Here is a 17420-nt window from a genome sequence, read left to right on the forward strand (position 1 = left end):
ACATCATTTGGTGTTCCCTTCACCTCTGCTATAGTGTGTGCTTCTTGTTTCGTATTATTTTGTATTGTTGAGTTGTTAATACCATTCATAACATCTTCTGATTGGACAATGAGTGAAACGTTCTTCTCTAAAGGGTGGGAACAATCGAAATATACGGTAACCACCGAATATGTTCGTTTAGAAACATTAAAATATAGTTGTAATTTCATACAATTAGTTGCTGGCTGAGTTACGTTATAAATTTCCAAACACTGTTTGATTGTGGAGCTATTCACTAATGAAAAACAAATTTCCTTATCTTTGTCAACTGTAAATAGAGCAGAAAAGATTTATAAAATAATTTATAAAGTCTTCTGAAGAATAATATTTGTAATGTGATATTATAAGACATCTAGAGTTATTATAATTTATTTGCTGTAACTTATCAATATGCAATTAATAAACAATAAGATACATTATGAAATAAAATTAAATTAAATTTCCAACTTAACGTCCATTATTATGCATCGAAGATAAAGAAGACCATGATGATAATGATTAAAATGGTGGAATGAACAAAGTGGGATGAAACGGAAAAAAATCAGAAAAATAACGAGCGCACTGTTTGTCAACGACAAACCCTAACTGGATAGAGCTGGATCCAACGAGGGATTCACGCACCATACAAGAGTGCTCTGTCACTGAGCAACCGTGATCCCTGGTGTAGTACATTCTTGTCTGCCATTTACTCTGTTTTTAGATAAAATAATGTTTATGGGATTTTTTATTTTTAAGACAAATCACAAGAGTAACACAATCTTATGTAGCTATTATTGACGCCTTTACCTTTAGTGTGACTGGTTCCTCGTTCAATTCTCGGTAGAAAGTTTGAGGTATTGAAATAGCATCGCGTGCCTAATTAGGAAAAAAATGAATAAAGTCGAGCACACTTCAATCTCTCAATCTAAAAGTCAAAAGTAGTGATGATGGAAGTTGATGTACTGATACACACCATCTAGCTAAAAATAAAATAAAAAAATAAAATAAAATAAAATAAAATAAAATAAAATAAAATAAAATAAAATAAAATAAAAATAAAAATAAAAATGCAGTATTTGATAAGCTGTGAAACCAGGAAGTAGAAATAAGCTTTCCTTGGAATAGATATATGTAAAAAGTCATGAACAGAAAATTTAATTATGTATAAAAGTTCCTTATTTTAGATATAAATGATATCTGCAAACTTTTTCGACTGAAAAAAAATGTATTCAAATTCCTTTTATTGCTTGGTCGGTCTTTGCTGCATTATTATTCTTGTGAATTGGGTTCCTTTTTACATTTATTATTTGTATTTTTCGAGTCATGATTTTAGTTAATGGTGCAGAGTTTGGGAAGATCACAATTCAAGAATTTAATGTGTGTACTCCAACTACATTTTTTATTCTTTTGTGTGTTAATTTAATACATTTTTAAAAAATCACAAACAGTTTTATTGTTATCGTTGTATTAGTTTATTGAAAAGTAGAAGTGTTTGTGCATGTATAATGTTATAGATTCAATTGGATTTCATATTTAAAACAATGTTATACACTAAAACGTTATAATAGTTCAAATGCTGTGAAAGAAATCTTAAAGTAATTAACTTCTAAACATTTCATGCTCGTACACAGATTATTAATGAGAAGACTAGCATTAGATAAATAACAAAGTAAAAAAGTTTACATACCTATTAGTTATTCCAATTAGCGCATTTATATTCTTCAGTTACCAGCGATAAAAGCTTCCCGTTCTTGCTTTGTTGGTAAAATAGTTGCTCAAAAAGTTATAAATTAATTTAGTTGAAAGTTAGGTAGTACTTTACACAGAACGTTTTTCTTTTAAAGAAAGTTACCTATAGCTTCGATATAAAAGTTAATAAATGATTAGTTTTTAGCAGATATGTAAGCTGTTCAATACTTAAAACCGCATAACTTTTAAAAGAGGATTCCATTAACGAATTAAAACTGAATAGAATTGATAATAAAGTCGTATGACTAGAAATACACTAGAACTAGAAATATCACAATACCAAAAGGACAAAGGGTTTTCAAATTTTTACTACTATTGCTAAGCAATATTGTAAAACACTAACATTTTTATTTTATAAAAATTATATATATATATATATATATATATATATATATATCGAAAAGCTCGCGAAACTAACTTCACTGTATTGACTGTAATTATTTCAGGACGCTTATAGTCATGGGGTCCTTTATTGCTGTTTGAGACAGAAAATCAAAAGAAAAATTTAAAATATATTTTCTACATATAATTCATTATTGCATGAGATACAAAACAGTCTTTCCTAAACGTAATTTTTATTGTAACATTCAATGATCAGTAAAATTAATAAATTTGGTTAGATTATTCTGACAGGTGGTAGACAATTATTATCCGGTAATTTTTAGAATTTAGCATACACATATTTTCCAGCATACACAGTTCTCTTCCAAAATATCAAATATATATATCAAATATATCAAATATATTCATTTCTACAAAAAAATCAGAAAGGATAAAATATGAAAATTTATATTTGTCGAAAGTGCTGATGTGCCTTGCAGTGCCACTAATCTAACAAATAAATCATATTATATTTTCCGATGAAAACGTTATCATATCCTGAATTAAATCAAAAATCATGTATTTAATAAATTCTATATACTTATTCTTTTTCGCTCACATTGAAGTCATATACATTGTTATTATCACGATGACATAAATTATTTATTCTTGTTGTTTCAATAAATACATTTATACGTGTAAAATAGTCATAAGTCAATTCAATTGCAAAGTTAACGTTCCATATATATTTAAAAGTTGAAGTAATTCTTTTCTACTATTGAAATATTCTGCTATTATGAATTCAAGCAGAAATAAAAATTAAATAAGAAAAAAAACTGTTGTTATAATAACGTAAGAAATGACTGTGTAGCCTTACTACATTGCCAGTTCAGATAATTTAAAATATGGAAGTTGGTTCAAGCATAACGACAAGCGAAATCCACTAGTAAATGCACTTTTCTTTAAAATATATTTTCCGGTAAATTTAGAAATTTCCAAGACTCAGAATTCAGTTAAAGAACATTATTACGAATTGTATAGGCCTTAGCCAATTGGTCATGAAAATGGGAAGATGCGAATTTGTTCACTCGTCCATGTTAAAGATATACCACATTGGCTTGACACCTAGTCTTCCCTTCCGAGCGCTGCTATCGACTGAAGGAATTCAACTCTCTTTGGCTAAGGCTCTCTCGCTTAGCAACAACTGAACCCTTATTGGCTCAGCGCGTGGGTGTGTCGAGGGTGTGAGCTTTAGTTCGCATTTTTGCCACGGCTCAAGACATTTTGGCAGCACTATAGTAACAATAACTGCCAGAAAACTTAATGCTTATGCATTCTTCACGTTCAAAATAGGTAAAACTACCAGAATTAGACAATAATTATCAATAAAAGATCAAAGAGAATAACAGTTTAGTACTACTACCAACACAATTCTACTTATATCAAACAAGTTGAAACTAGTATAAAGCACTAAGCCACAGTCAGTGTATATTTATTTATCTAATGTTCAGATAATCAACTTTCCTATAGTAATTTGTACTTTAAGCACTGGAAAAACTTATCATTTCAATTTAAATGTTAGTTATTGGCAAAGTGTCTATATAAAACAAGAAAATACTGAACTTTACAGTACTGCAAAGCTTACGTCTCTTCCGTTTAGAAATCTAGAAAAACGTCATTTTACATGATATATGCTTCCTCTTTCACTCCCTAGACTAGGTTACATGTTTGTAATCAGAGCCCGTTTAAGCACATATGATTTATAGGGAAACAGCTATATATTCTACTAAACCTGACACGCTGTTGCATATAAAAATAACTGTGATGCTATAAAAGTAAATTTCGAAAGCAGTAAAGACTAATCGATTTGCAAAAATTTGGTAAATTAAACCTAAATAAATGATATATTAATGAAAATGACTTAAACAATTTATATTGTATTCTTGCTGCTACTATGCTACATAGATATGTGACATTAATATGATATAGTAGCAACTAGAAAACACTTATTTCAAAGAATACAAAACTAAATAATAAAAATTTGTGAACAACCGAATAAATAATACTGTTAATCACAATGTACTTATGAAATATAATTTTTCATAATATTTCATTCTTGGTGGCCACATGCTTTTATACATCAATATACAAATTAAGATTTAAATTCAATTTGATCGAAGTGATTTCAAATTAACATTAAAAGATCTTTTGCTTGTGCTATGTAAGTCAAAAAATTACAAATTTATTTATAAGTGTCACATTATATTTATATTTTTTGCGAGTCGTTCATGTAATGTAGAATTTTACATTTTGCTTAAAGAGAATAACACAATTTCAAGCAAATATTTTGGAAGAAATCCTACTGGGAAAATATATGTTTCTGTAGTGCCACTGTCCACATTGTGTAGTTGTATAATTCAATTAATATTAACATAGGAACAGATAAAAGTAAAGCTGGACACACACGCACATAATAAAACGTTAGTGAAAAGCATGAGAAATTTAAGCCAAATAACACAACATAAAATATTTTGAAGGCAGATATTTATATTTACAGCGATAATTAGTAGCTATTTGCGTGATTGCTATTTCCGCTGTTACAAATTACTTACAAAGCACGAAACAATAGAAATGTTAAAAACTACCACAAATGCATAGAGTATGGCTTACCTACTATTGAACCATTATAAACAGGCTTCTCGTTAACTATGACTGTAATGTCAAACTGGTTGTTGTTGTAATTGACATTGAAGCAACCTGAAAAGCGTAGATATATTTAATACAAAATATTAGATAATTCTAAAAACTTCAAATTGGCACAAAAAGTAAGAAAACAATCACCTTGATTTTATTACCATCTTCCTTTATGGAAGACGATACAAATTTGTCGAGATGATAGCGAAATATAGATTAGCTAAAGTTAATTTCATAAAATGTCCTAAGAATAAATATTTAAAGTTTTTGCTTTTCATAGTTATTTGAAAATAACTGGCAGTTAATCTCAAAATAATAAACTCAAATTTAAGCAATACTGTGTTAACACGCCACAACCTCCTGTTAACAACATTCAAGTTAATTTATGCATATGTTAAGATGGGTGTTAAGAGTAAAAACTAATTTTTTTAAATTAGGTTCAGAACATACTAGGACAAATGTGATAGTGTTATTATGAATCTCGTTGTTATAGTCTATCAGTGTTCTTTAAAAATACCGTAAACTACCCACCAGCGTGGAACTGTAATTAAGTATTTACAATTTTGCAAATGCAGTTCTAATATCAAAATGTGTTACTGTGTGTCTTCGTTCAAATAATTTTTATTTTGTAACGGGCATTACTTGTATTAGTCGATTGTTATCCACCCTATTTCTTCCTATTATATTATTATTATTATTATTATTATTATTATTATTATTATTATTATTATTATTATTATTATTATTAGTGGTGGTGGTGGTGGTGGTGGTAGTAGTAGTAGTAGAGGAAGAAGAAGAAGAAGAAGTTGTAATAGTAGTAGAGTAAAAACTTAACAGATGGATTACGTGTGTGTTGATTGATTGATAATGGCTTAGAAACTTATGGATGGTCATAGCGAAAGTCACACGGAAAAATCATAATGGTTGCAGAAAGTTTGAATAAGGTATTAGATTTAGTTGCTGGATGGAAACACACGGTACATGGGACATAGACAGCTGCATATTACTATACCTAGAATATACTGTACCTGTCACACACTAATGAAGAACTCAAGTTTCTTAACTTAAAATAGAAAAATACACGAATATCACACGCATTTCAAATCTATCTTTCATTTCACGTAAGCAAAGTTGTTATAGCAATGTACTAGAAAAAATGTATGTATAAACTGAGGGGGACCGAAGTTGAAATCTGATTGCACTGGAAATAAAATGAACTAAATTATACATTAAGTACAACAAGGAGGATAAATAACACTAGAATGAAAACAAAAAAAAAACAAAAAAACATTCAAAGTTCTTTTTTCTAAAAACAGCTTTCAAGTGTATTTCTGCAGAGTATTAAATTCAATTTTTCTTATTCCAATTTATGGAAGGTGGATTAAGTAACGCTGTTTGCAGAAAAACGATGCTTAGAGCACTTAGTTAATTTAAAATACTAGCAAAGTATTACTAGGAATTGAAAATTGGTTCGAGAACATTACGAAAGAAAAAGTTTCTAGAAGACTTACCAAGAAGTTTAGAAACTATTATTTGAAACAGTACGTATACTAACGTTGGCTGAATGTGGGGTACCAATAAATATTATATTTACCTTCCTTTTCTATCTTACATAGTGTAAAAACAACGGATTGTTAACCTTTATCTAAGTATGCTATTTTTTTCTTAATTGTGCGCAGTGGGAGCCACAAAGACATAAAAATTGATTAAGCAATTTTGATATGCTGTAACACTAATTATAGAGTATTAGGGTGAATAGTAACAAATTTACAGATCTTTCGTATTTTATGCATTCTAGTAAACAACCGAAATGAGGCAGAATAGAACGCATGCATGTATATGAAAGGAAAACGTCTGGGAATGTGTATTTCATGAATCACGTAAACTCTTCAACGTAGGTAGTAGAAGAAACAAACGAGAAAAAATGGCCTAACCCGGAAATAATTGCAACACAAATGTTTTTTTTTTGTCTATCACTTCCAAATAGCGTTGCTAATAATATATTCAAAATCCGCTTTCGTAATGCTTGGGGAAAGTCCGCCATCTTGGATTCAATATGGCGGCCACACCGAGACATCGACTCACACTTAAATGACAATATCTACTCACAGATTTAAGCTGAAAACTTCGTTCCTGCGCCATTTTCAAGATAATAGCATACTTTAAGGGATGCAAGTTTGCATGCCTCTATGTACCACCGCCATATTGAAAAATGGCGGCGATTATTAAAAATATAGTTTCTTTTTAAATTGGCAATAATGTTTTATTGGCAGATAATTCAGAAACTAACAGAGATATGCAGAAATTTCTTGAAATAAACGTAAAAGCTCATGATCTTGGCTTTCCAACGAGGGTACTTATGTTCGTTTATCTTACAAAGTAACGGAGCTAGTCGAATTTATGTGGCACTGGGTGTGCGATTTTCGATAATATGACTTTATTCTCAGGCTATACCTGCTAGAAGCTAAGTAGACGCAGTATACAGATTGACCAGTAAATAATTGCAACACAAATAATTTTTGAACCAGGATGTGTAACAAGGTGTATTTAGCTACATATTAAAAATCTTCTACTCACCTCCTTGGGGAAAGTCCTCCGAAATTTCGTTGAAATATGACTTCTGAGATTTCGTTCAGATGTCGCTACAGACCGCGATAATCCATCATTGAAATGAAAGAAGATGTGAAAAAATGCTCAAAATTACCATATTTCTTCAGTCCTTGTTATGGTTAACGCTACATGTCTATTTGAAAGGCAAGAATTAAAACAGTGTAGCAACCTCTTCACTGAAAAAATTGTCCTCATCTTTACAAAGTTTACACCGTTTTCCACATTATCATAAGTTTCTTCTAGGCAATTGTCACTAATTTATATTAGTAATAGATCACGTTTCTGGCATGAATACTTCATGTCTCTATTGTTTTCATGTATGTGTATATATATAATGGATAACAATTAAAACAGTGTAGCTATCTAATCATTAAAATGAATGATCATCTTCATAAAATTCTAGAATTTCTTTACACATTGCACAAGTTTCTCTCACATAATGCCCACATTCAATGTACAAACTATATCTACTTTGCACCGCATACGTGTATGTTCATACCTTATATGCATATTCAATACATAAAAACTACATTAATAACTAAAACTAATAATTTTCATTTTCAAAAACTTCAGTTTTGTATCACATTATCAAAATATTTAACCAGAAACTGGTCACAAATTGATGTACAAAACTGTCCATACTCCTTGCATCAACACACCATACTGACATAGTTTTCTGCGGATATGTATATTTAGTAAATGGCAAATAAGCAGCATACCAACCTAATTACTAAAACAAGTCGTCTTCATTGTCAGAATGTTCTGATTCCCTTTCTACATTATCACAAGTTTGTCCCAGACACTGTCCACAAAATGATGTACAAAACAGACCATACTTCTTGCAAGAACACTTCATGCTTTTACAATTTCCATGACAATTACAATGAATGATTTCCATCATATTCTCAGGAGCAGGTTTCCTGTCCATCATCACTGGAAAATACATTCTCTTATGTAGTCGCCATCCCCAATCTTCTGGTCGCATTTGAGAGGATAGACTCTTCCTTTCCATGATTTGGTAGTAAACACGCAGAGAATGATTTTTAAGTGCATCAGGAGTAGGGGGAAGGTTTTCTGGTCGTACAAAATCTGTTGCTGTTCTGATTTTGCTAGAAAACATTCTTATTCTTAAAGCAACAAGAAATTCATCTTCCTTGCATTCGTACAGCCTTGTTGTTGCCTGTTCTCCAGCACGAATAATTTCTTCTTTAAAGGCATTTTTAGAATTAAAAATAGAGATGGATTTCTGAAAGGCCTCATCGGAAATAGCTAGTTGTAATGCCACATGTTTTCCTTTTCCAAAAAATCGTGATGTATCACAACCAATAAATACATGGATACATAGAAGATTGTTACAGAGTTCGCCAAGGTCTGTTTTCGTAGATTTAATGTCCCAAAGCCTAGTTTCTGTTTTATAAAACAAAGCATTCGTGTTTGACGGTGATAGACTTAGGAGAAGAATGAGCAGATCAGTATAATTTCCAACAACACAAGTATCTTGGTTTCGTGATTCTTGAATAGCTGTGTTGACTATCTGTGTGTCAGCATCCCTATCTGAATACAAAACTTGAAATCCAACAGCAGAAATCTCCAAACCCAATTTTCGAGTTAGTCTCTCCCTTTTCATAGATAGTTTCATTTCTGGAGAAAGGAGCACTTCAGGAGCGCTCAAACCTCTAGTTCTCCTTAGGTGTGTGCAATCCTTTATCGATGGACCACTAATGTAACCATCGAAAATAACTGAAGCGTCACTGAAGTGTGTCTTCATGTAAGAAACGTAGGACTCAAATACTGTTTTGAATGTATGATTCACTGGCCAATTGACCTGGTGGAGTAACCACCTACCGTCAATCAAATATTTACAAGACGTTGGTGTATTTGAAGGTGAACTTGTCATTTTCCATAAAGCATTAGCCAATGCTGATTTGTTTGCTGGTCGTAGATTCTCATAATCTTCAAATAAAGTTCTTGGAACAGAACAAAGGTCATAGGAGAAAACGTCTTCTAGATTCATGTTTCCTCTCATAGCAACAATTGCTAATCTTTGGAAAAGCTTGTTATGTTCCATACTGATTGATCCGGTAATCGTATGTATGGATTTCTTGTCTGCCATTGTAATGGCTTTATCCTTCTTCCAAAATATGAATGAGTCTGACGAATTTTCCTTCATTTTCAGTAAAACATTTTGTCCAACACATTTTGCTTTATCAACATTGACACGATCTTGGGCAGTTAAACCGTTCGTAATATTAATAATTTCCTCTTCAGTTCGGAACGGCTGACATAATGTTAAGAAATCAAGTTTTTTTTTTCTAGTATCAGCTGCATCCCTACTCATCCTCTTCAATGAAATATCTCTATGCTGGTTGGTGTGCTGCTTATTTGCCATTTACTAAATATACATATCCAGTATGGTGTGTTGATGCAAGGAGTATGGACAGTTTTGTACATCAATTTGTGACCAGTTTCTGGTTAAATATTTTGATAATGTGAGACAAAACTGAAGTTTTTGAAAATGAAAATTATTAGTTTTAGTTATTAATGAATTTTTTATGTATTGAATATGCATATAAGGTATGAACATACACGTATGCGGTGCAAAGTAGATATAGTTTGTACATTGAATGTGGGCATTATGTGAGAGAAACTTGTGCAATGTGTAAAGAAATTCTAGAATTTTATGAAGATGATAATTCATTTCAATGATTAGATAGCTACACTGTTTTAATTGTTATCCATTATATATACACATACATGAAAACAATAGAGACATGAAGTATTCATGCCAGAAACGTGATCTATTACTAATATAAATTAGTGACAATTGCCTGGAAGAAACTTATGATAATGTGGAAAACGGTGTAAACTTTGTAAAGACGAGGACAATTTTTTCAGTGAAGAGGTTGCTACACTGTTTTAATTCTTGCCTTTCAAATAGACATGTAGCGTTAACCATAACAAGGACTGAAGAAATATGGTAATTTTGAGCATTTTTTCACATCTTCTTTCATTTCAATGATGGATTATCACGATCTGTAGCGACATCTGAACGAAATCTCAGAAGTCATATTTCAACGAAATTTCGGAGGACTTTCCCCAAGGAGGTGAGTAGAAGATTTTTAATATGTAGCTAAATACACCTTGTTACACATCCTGGTTTAAAAATTATTTGTGTTGCAATTATTTACTGGTCAATCCGTATAATGCGTCTACTTAGCTTCTAGCAGGAACCTGAAAATAAAGTCATATTATCGAAAATCGCACACCCAGTGCCACATAAATTCGACTAGCTCCGTTACTTTGTAAGATAAACGAACATAAGTACCCTCGTTGGAAAGCCAAGATCATGAGCTTTTACGTTTATTTCAAGAAATTTCTGCATATCTCTGTTAGTTTCTGAATTATCTGCCATAAAACATTATTGCCAATTTAAAAAGAAACTATATTTTTAATAATCGCCGCCATTTTTCAATATGGCGGTGGTACATAGAGGCATGCAAACTTGCATCCCTTAAAGTATGCTATTATCTTGAAAATGGCGCAGGAACGAAGTTTTCAGCTTAAATCTGTGAGTAGATATTGTCATTTAAGTGTGAGTCGATGTCTCGGTGTGGCCGCCATGTTGAATCCAAGATGGCGGACTTTCCCCAAGCATTACGAAAGCGGATTTTGAATATATTATTAGCAACGCTTTTTGGAAGTGATATATGAAGAAACCATTTGTGTTGCAATTATTTTCGGGTCAAACCGTATATTGCCTCTACTATAGGATTCAACATGAAATAGAAATTACTTTTCTTCTGATTCTAACTAGTTTATTGCTCCCATCGCTGGCCTAGTTGCTTTCGCGCGCGCCTTTGGTGCAGGAGTCCCGGATTCGATTCCCAGTGGGGAACGTCTGTTTGGATTCCACCTTACAAACACAAAATACAAGAAGTTCCGATGTGTGGCATTATATTGGTTCGGATTTCACTTTAAATTCTATGTTCAAGTCTCATATAGCCTCCATGCTGAAAAGGAATGGTAATATTCAACCATCAACCAAGTATAACCAATGTATTCATACACCCGACCATCGCAGTCTATTTTTGAATTGTTTCAGAATAAATTCTTTGAAACAATATATCTATTTAAGTTTCTAATAATTTCTTGATCTACTTTTCAGTTGTATGATTTTGTAAAATTTAATTAAGATTCTGTAGTAGAATCAACTTATATGGAGCATAAAAATAGTACTGAATATTGAAGTTTAATTGAAGAACTGTTACAGAGTACCTATATCACAAACACAATAATAATTATAAAAAGGAGGAATATCCCTTACTTTTTGTATGTAGAAGAAGTCGTTCTATAATTTTGCTCACACAACAGTCACATGCCAATTTCTTACACTTGCAAGGTGCATGGAAAAATTTAGCTGTTGGCTTCTCCAAAGACTCTTCTTCTTCTTCTTCTTCGTCGTCGTCATCATCCTCTTCCTCTTCTGACAAACTTTCTGCTGAATTATGTTCTGCCAATGTTTTCACTAACTTTTCCGACTCAACATTATTCTTGGATAAGCTACGAACTCCAGAATTTGATAAAGGTGCTGATGTATCTGAAACGGCATTTTGTACTCCATTGGTTGATGCTATAAGTTCTTGAGGAAAATCATAAATCACTATTTGTGAAGGAACTATTGGTTGTAAATATAATCTTTGTTCATTTATCCTTCTTGGAACACCTGAAAAAATAGACATCATGCAAACGCTATAATTAATTAGATCCCCATTATGATTTCTTAAGCATTTACAATCATTGTAAGATAATAATCTTTTCTGTGCTTGTCTTTAGTAACGAAGAAACTTCAGTCATAAAAATAATATACAGAACTCTTCAAAAAGTTTGAATAGTAACAGACAATTAGAATTCATACACATCTAGATGATTTTAACATGTACAATACCAACTATCATAGCTCTTCTAGTACTCTCAATAAAGCCAGCCAGACTTTGACCAGGGGCAAAACAACGAAGCCAAAGTGGTGGGAGGCAGGAGAGAATGGTGTGAATATGAAAGGTATGTTTCAGTCATAATTTTGAATAGGACTGCGATCTAGCAAGTGCTCAAGCGAATATGCGGTAAGTGGCTTTGTTGCGTTACTGACAGTGGTGTGTCTCGGCACTGCTGTCCTGTCTTCTGGTTAAGATGCGGCAGGCCTAATATCATGACACTACTAGCTATTTTTTTTCCATACTTGCCACAATCACATGTCGTATCTTACTGTACATTTTCATGGCTCTTTCATAACTTCTGTGCTTTTGTCCCCATGCATACTCGGCATGAAATAATAGATGAGTTTCCTCCTGAACTCTTTCCACAGTAATCACAAATATCTCTTTTATACAACCTGTAGACTTATTTTGCCATTGCTATTCTTATTTTTATTTTCTATTCACCTTTTAGATCTTCTAATACTATCTAATATCTAAAATTACTCAGCAGTTAAAACTGCTGTTTTTCACAATTTTCTCTTCTTTCCAATCTTCAGTAAAATGTTTTTTAAAATCTTATTCTTCATTTCTTCCCCTAAATTTCTTAAAATTCTGTTAGGTTTATTTCAGATACCACTGTAAGAGCTGTATCATCTGACGAAATGAATGCAGATAATTCTATCACCTACTGAAATACAGTCCTCCCTATGTATATCACCTCAACTATCTTAAAATTCACATAATAATTGGTAGGAAGCAACACAATGTCATGTGTCCTGTTCTAGTTTTTACCCTTCGTTCATACATAAGTTTTGTGTGAGTTTTTAACCCTTTCGTTTTATACCAAACTTCTTTATTCCTCCAATTAAAATACAAGGTACAAATGCACATGAAAATATTTTCTAAGTCATTAAAAACTGATTTTGATAAACCTTTTACTGATTACCCAATATACTTTCCATTATCAATAGTGTCATTTCCCTTCCTGATCTCAAATAGGTCATTTTCAAATTTGTAAGTCCTTCTTCAAGTATAAACAACTTGACAACTTTCATTCAATGCAATTAAACTACAAAACCAGAAATAGTGGAACACAAACATTCACTGTACAATCAAGTATTCATTCACAAACATTACAAACCACCTTAGCTTTTTCATGAACTATAACGCAAGAGAAACTAGATTTTCGGTTTAAGTCAAGGATATACTGAATCAATCACATAATCAATTGTTTACAAAACATATATATGGAGGGTCAAATAAATCTCGTTCAAAGCCCATATATCCACTATCAGTAGGTATCTATATTGTTACAGAACATGTATAGGAAAAAATATATTCATGGTGACTGTGTTATGGTATTGACAGCCAATTGACATCAATTTGCACTCAGAAACTGAATGACTCTTCGCTGAATACTATGGTTCAATCTTTATTCCTGCAAAGATTGCTATTCGACGATGATTACTATTCTAATGCCACTACAACATAATGCTGACATCAACTGTTCCTACCAAAGGTGACGAACGGATTTCATCCCACATATAGGCTTATATCACACCCATATTTGGGAAACAAGAGAGATTTAAGATTAACTAACATAAATATAATATTGAAAATATGTCCCTTAGTGCACGACACATTTGTTACATTTATTTACAGAGATATCGCTAATAAAACTTCGATAAAGAATGATTGAAAACTGGCACTGCAATAATCAAGGTGATAATAAAATTAGCATTTCGTGTTCTCGAAGTCTTTCCAACTGTTAATATGGTTTCTTCTTAACAAGATTTTGTTTTATAATCATTTAGTATAACCATAAACAACACAAGACACTGTCATTACTTCCTTAAAACAGTCAATCGTAACATGAAACACCATTCAAGGGCGGTTTTTCCAAGTAGCAAAGTGACTGCAAAAAGTGTCTCTAGTGATCTGCGCTTATTAAACTCCACTCTCCATGGAATCCCGACACACTCTTGTTGCTAGTTCTTCCACATTAATACCTCAAAGCTTTCTACTTGAACTCTTTATATCAAAGGTACTTGAATTTAATCTTTAAATGGTTACACTACTCATCAACCATAAACAGTAATTTTCTTTTGAATGATCCTTCGGACCTAACTAGCTGATTAGCTTGACTCTTGTGTGTGTGTATATGCTCCAGGGATTTGATACCCCCCCTTTTTTTTACTTGCCTGGATAAAATCCAGTGGTTTGGATTTCACCCTAAGCAAGAGATCCAGTCTCATGTGACCTCTTGTGCTGAAAAGAGATCATTCTTTTTTGACTACAGGAAATATGCGAAAGGACCATTCTACATATCATCTTTGCTTTTCTATTTAACTTCTGTGTTGATGTGTTCATTGAATTAAACTTTACGTAACTACGAGAAGATGGAATGTTTATGTAAAGCTTGGATAGTAAAATTATAAATCCATGTTATGTTGGTTTGGTATAGATGGTTCAATCGAATAGTCTAGTAGAAAGTTTACTTACAACAGGTTATGCATGTCATGCATGATGGACATATGTTAGTATTCTTTTTTGTTTATTAGTAATAATAAAGAACAAAGCATGTTATGAGTCTACATTAACACACCAAGTACCCATATAATGATGTGTAAATTGAATCTTTCTCACATAGAATTCTATCAATAATAATTTTTAAAAAGTGAACTTACCATCCCTCGACAACGTGGGTTGTGTGTTAGATTTTGTTCCTACTATAACAAATATTATTCCCAATATACTTTCCAGTAAGCTCTTACTGTAATTCATTCTCTGAGTTTCAAGTGGGTGGGATGTTCATGAAGCTCTGAAATTGGGAGATAGAATAATTTAATAGTAAAACATTTTGAAACGCGACGTTATAAAACGACACCAGTGATAAATTAATAGAACCTGATCCTCTTTTATTTAAAATATCTATCTTAGTAGAAGCCTCTACATTGACCATCAGTTTTTGTTCTACTCTTCACGAACGCGACAAAAATATAAAATAATCTTAAAGTAAGGTTCCAGACGTTCAATTTTCCTCCAAAAAATTTCCTCTCCTTCACGTTTCTTGTCGATGTCCCCGTAACCGTGCAGTTACCATATTTAAAGTTGCACTCAATTACTTTCTCTACTTCTGGGGGCAAGGTGAAGCTCTTACCTCTGGTGCGTAGTGTCCTAGATTCGATCCCCGGCCAAGTACGTTTGTGGTAGACAATATCGTATCCGTGGGTTTTCTCAGGATTCTCCTCTTTCCTCTCAAATTGTTATCCCACTGATTCTTCCATCATCATTTACTTGCCTTCATAATCCGTCTTCCTTCCGTAACAGCATAATCACATAGCAGGCATATAACTTTCATGTTTCCTCAGGTACATGGGAATGTGTCCAGTATGTGCCTTATGTACCTCTGAGAAAGAAATCACATGGATGGCAAGTGATAGTCACAGTCTATGTCCGCCCCGAGGCACATGTCTGACAAGTACCTGGGGAACGTGCCTAGTATGTTCTAGGTATATTCCCCATGCCGTAACCGTCAATGAATCGCAAAATTACTCCCTGAAAATATGTTAAATCGCCTATATGCGTAATGTGTTTACATTAAAGTAACCTTTGGATTACTAGTCGCGTGGTTTTCCGACTTGGCCACGGAGGCGATGAAGAGAACGTCGCTTGTAAAGGAATAAACTGTTAAGGTCTTTTGAATTTGGCTAATTAGAGTGCTCCTTTAACGGCATATATTCGAAGATAACCGTTTGGGATCAGATAAAATCTGCTCCCCTAAAAGCACAAGTACATAGCAGGCATATGCGTAATGTGTTTACATTAAGGTGAGTTCAAAAAACACTTTAAACAAGTGAAAAAATTACCCCTGGGTAGGGTGGGCGCGAGCCACCAACATTTCGATTACTAGCCGCGTGCTCTTCCGACTTGGCCACGGAGGCGATGAAGGGAACGTCGCTTATAGAGAAGTAAATTGTTGAGGTCTTTTGAATTTGACTAATCAGAGTGCTCCTTTAACCGCGTGTATTCGAGGATACCATTTGAGATGAGATAAAATCTATTCGCCATGTAATTTTATAACAAAATAACGAGTGTCTATTTACTTTATTTCATGTTTCTTCCATATTCACTTTCATATGATCGGCGACAGTTGCCATCTAATAAAGTTTATGTGTTTATTGCTTCTAGTACACAATTCCTTAGAAAAAGAAGCAAAGATGCATCAAATGTAGGAGATGAATTTAGAACACCTCAACGTAGCATGCCTAGCACATCTTGTGCTGTTAGGGTATCTGAAACTGTATGTACCTGAAGGACGTACCAAGAACTTGACAGATATATGTCCCAAATGACGACATTGAAAACAGATGACTGTTAGAGTGCAAAACTGAGCCAGGTATATAAATGCTATATTTGCGGTACATACTTGCAAATATCAGTTAGGTGTAACAAGTACCTAAAACTGTAGGTAGCTGAAGTACATTCTTAGCACACGAATATCATACGTGCTAAGTGTCGGGTACCTAAAAAGTAGCTGAAACACCTAAATGGCAAATTCCTAGCACATCTTATGCTGTTAGGGTCGCCAGGTAATTTTATAACAAAATGAAGACTATCTATGTACTTTATTTCATAGATCTTCCATATTCACTTTGAAATGGTTGGTGATAGTTGCCATCTAATAAACTTGATGCGGTTGTTGCTTCTAGTACACAATCGCTCAGAAAAAGAAGCAACACACGCATCAAATTTGGGGGATGAATTTAGAACACCTAAATCCCTAACAGCACAATTACATAGCAGACATGTGCCTATCATGTTCCCTCAGGTACATGGCAATGTGTCCAGTATGTGCCTTATGTACCTCTGAGGTAGAAATCACATGGATGGCAAGTGATAGTCACAGTCTATGTCGCCAGTAGGCACATAGCTGACGTACCTGGAGAACTGCCTAGTATGTTCTAGTTATGTTATCCATTCCGTAAGCGTCAATGAACCGCAACATTACTTCCCCAAAATTGTTAAACCGCCTATATGCGTAATGTGTTCACA

The 17420-nt window shown here is 33.0% G+C and overlaps 1 protein-coding gene and 1 long non-coding RNA gene across 2 annotated transcripts in view; both read right to left on the reverse strand.

Moving 5' to 3' along the window:
* The window catches only part of LOC145679248 (uncharacterized), a 58430-nt gene extending 46299 nt beyond the window's left edge, over positions 1-12131 (reverse strand). The window contains exons 1-2 of the mRNA XM_081749834.1: positions 11717-12131; positions 4759-4845 (exon numbers count right to left, since the gene is read on the reverse strand). Of these exons, the coding sequence (XP_081605960.1) occupies positions 4759-4845; positions 11717-12131 (502 nt within the window). The remainder of the gene's footprint in view (positions 1-4758; positions 4846-11716) is intronic.
* A 2939-nt stretch (positions 12132-15070) lies between these two features.
* The window catches only part of LOC145679770 (uncharacterized), a 183119-nt gene continuing 180769 nt past the window's right edge, over positions 15071-17420 (reverse strand). Inside the window, exon 3 of the long non-coding RNA XR_014130527.1 lies at positions 15071-15186. This is a non-coding gene — a long non-coding RNA (uncharacterized LOC145679770). The remainder of the gene's footprint in view (positions 15187-17420) is intronic.

This window comes from Thermobia domestica, chromosome 2 (assembly GCF_964235325.1).
Source record: "Thermobia domestica chromosome 2, izTheDome1.hap1.1, whole genome shotgun sequence".
Lineage (NCBI taxonomy): Eukaryota > Metazoa > Arthropoda > Insecta > Zygentoma > Lepismatidae > Thermobia > Thermobia domestica.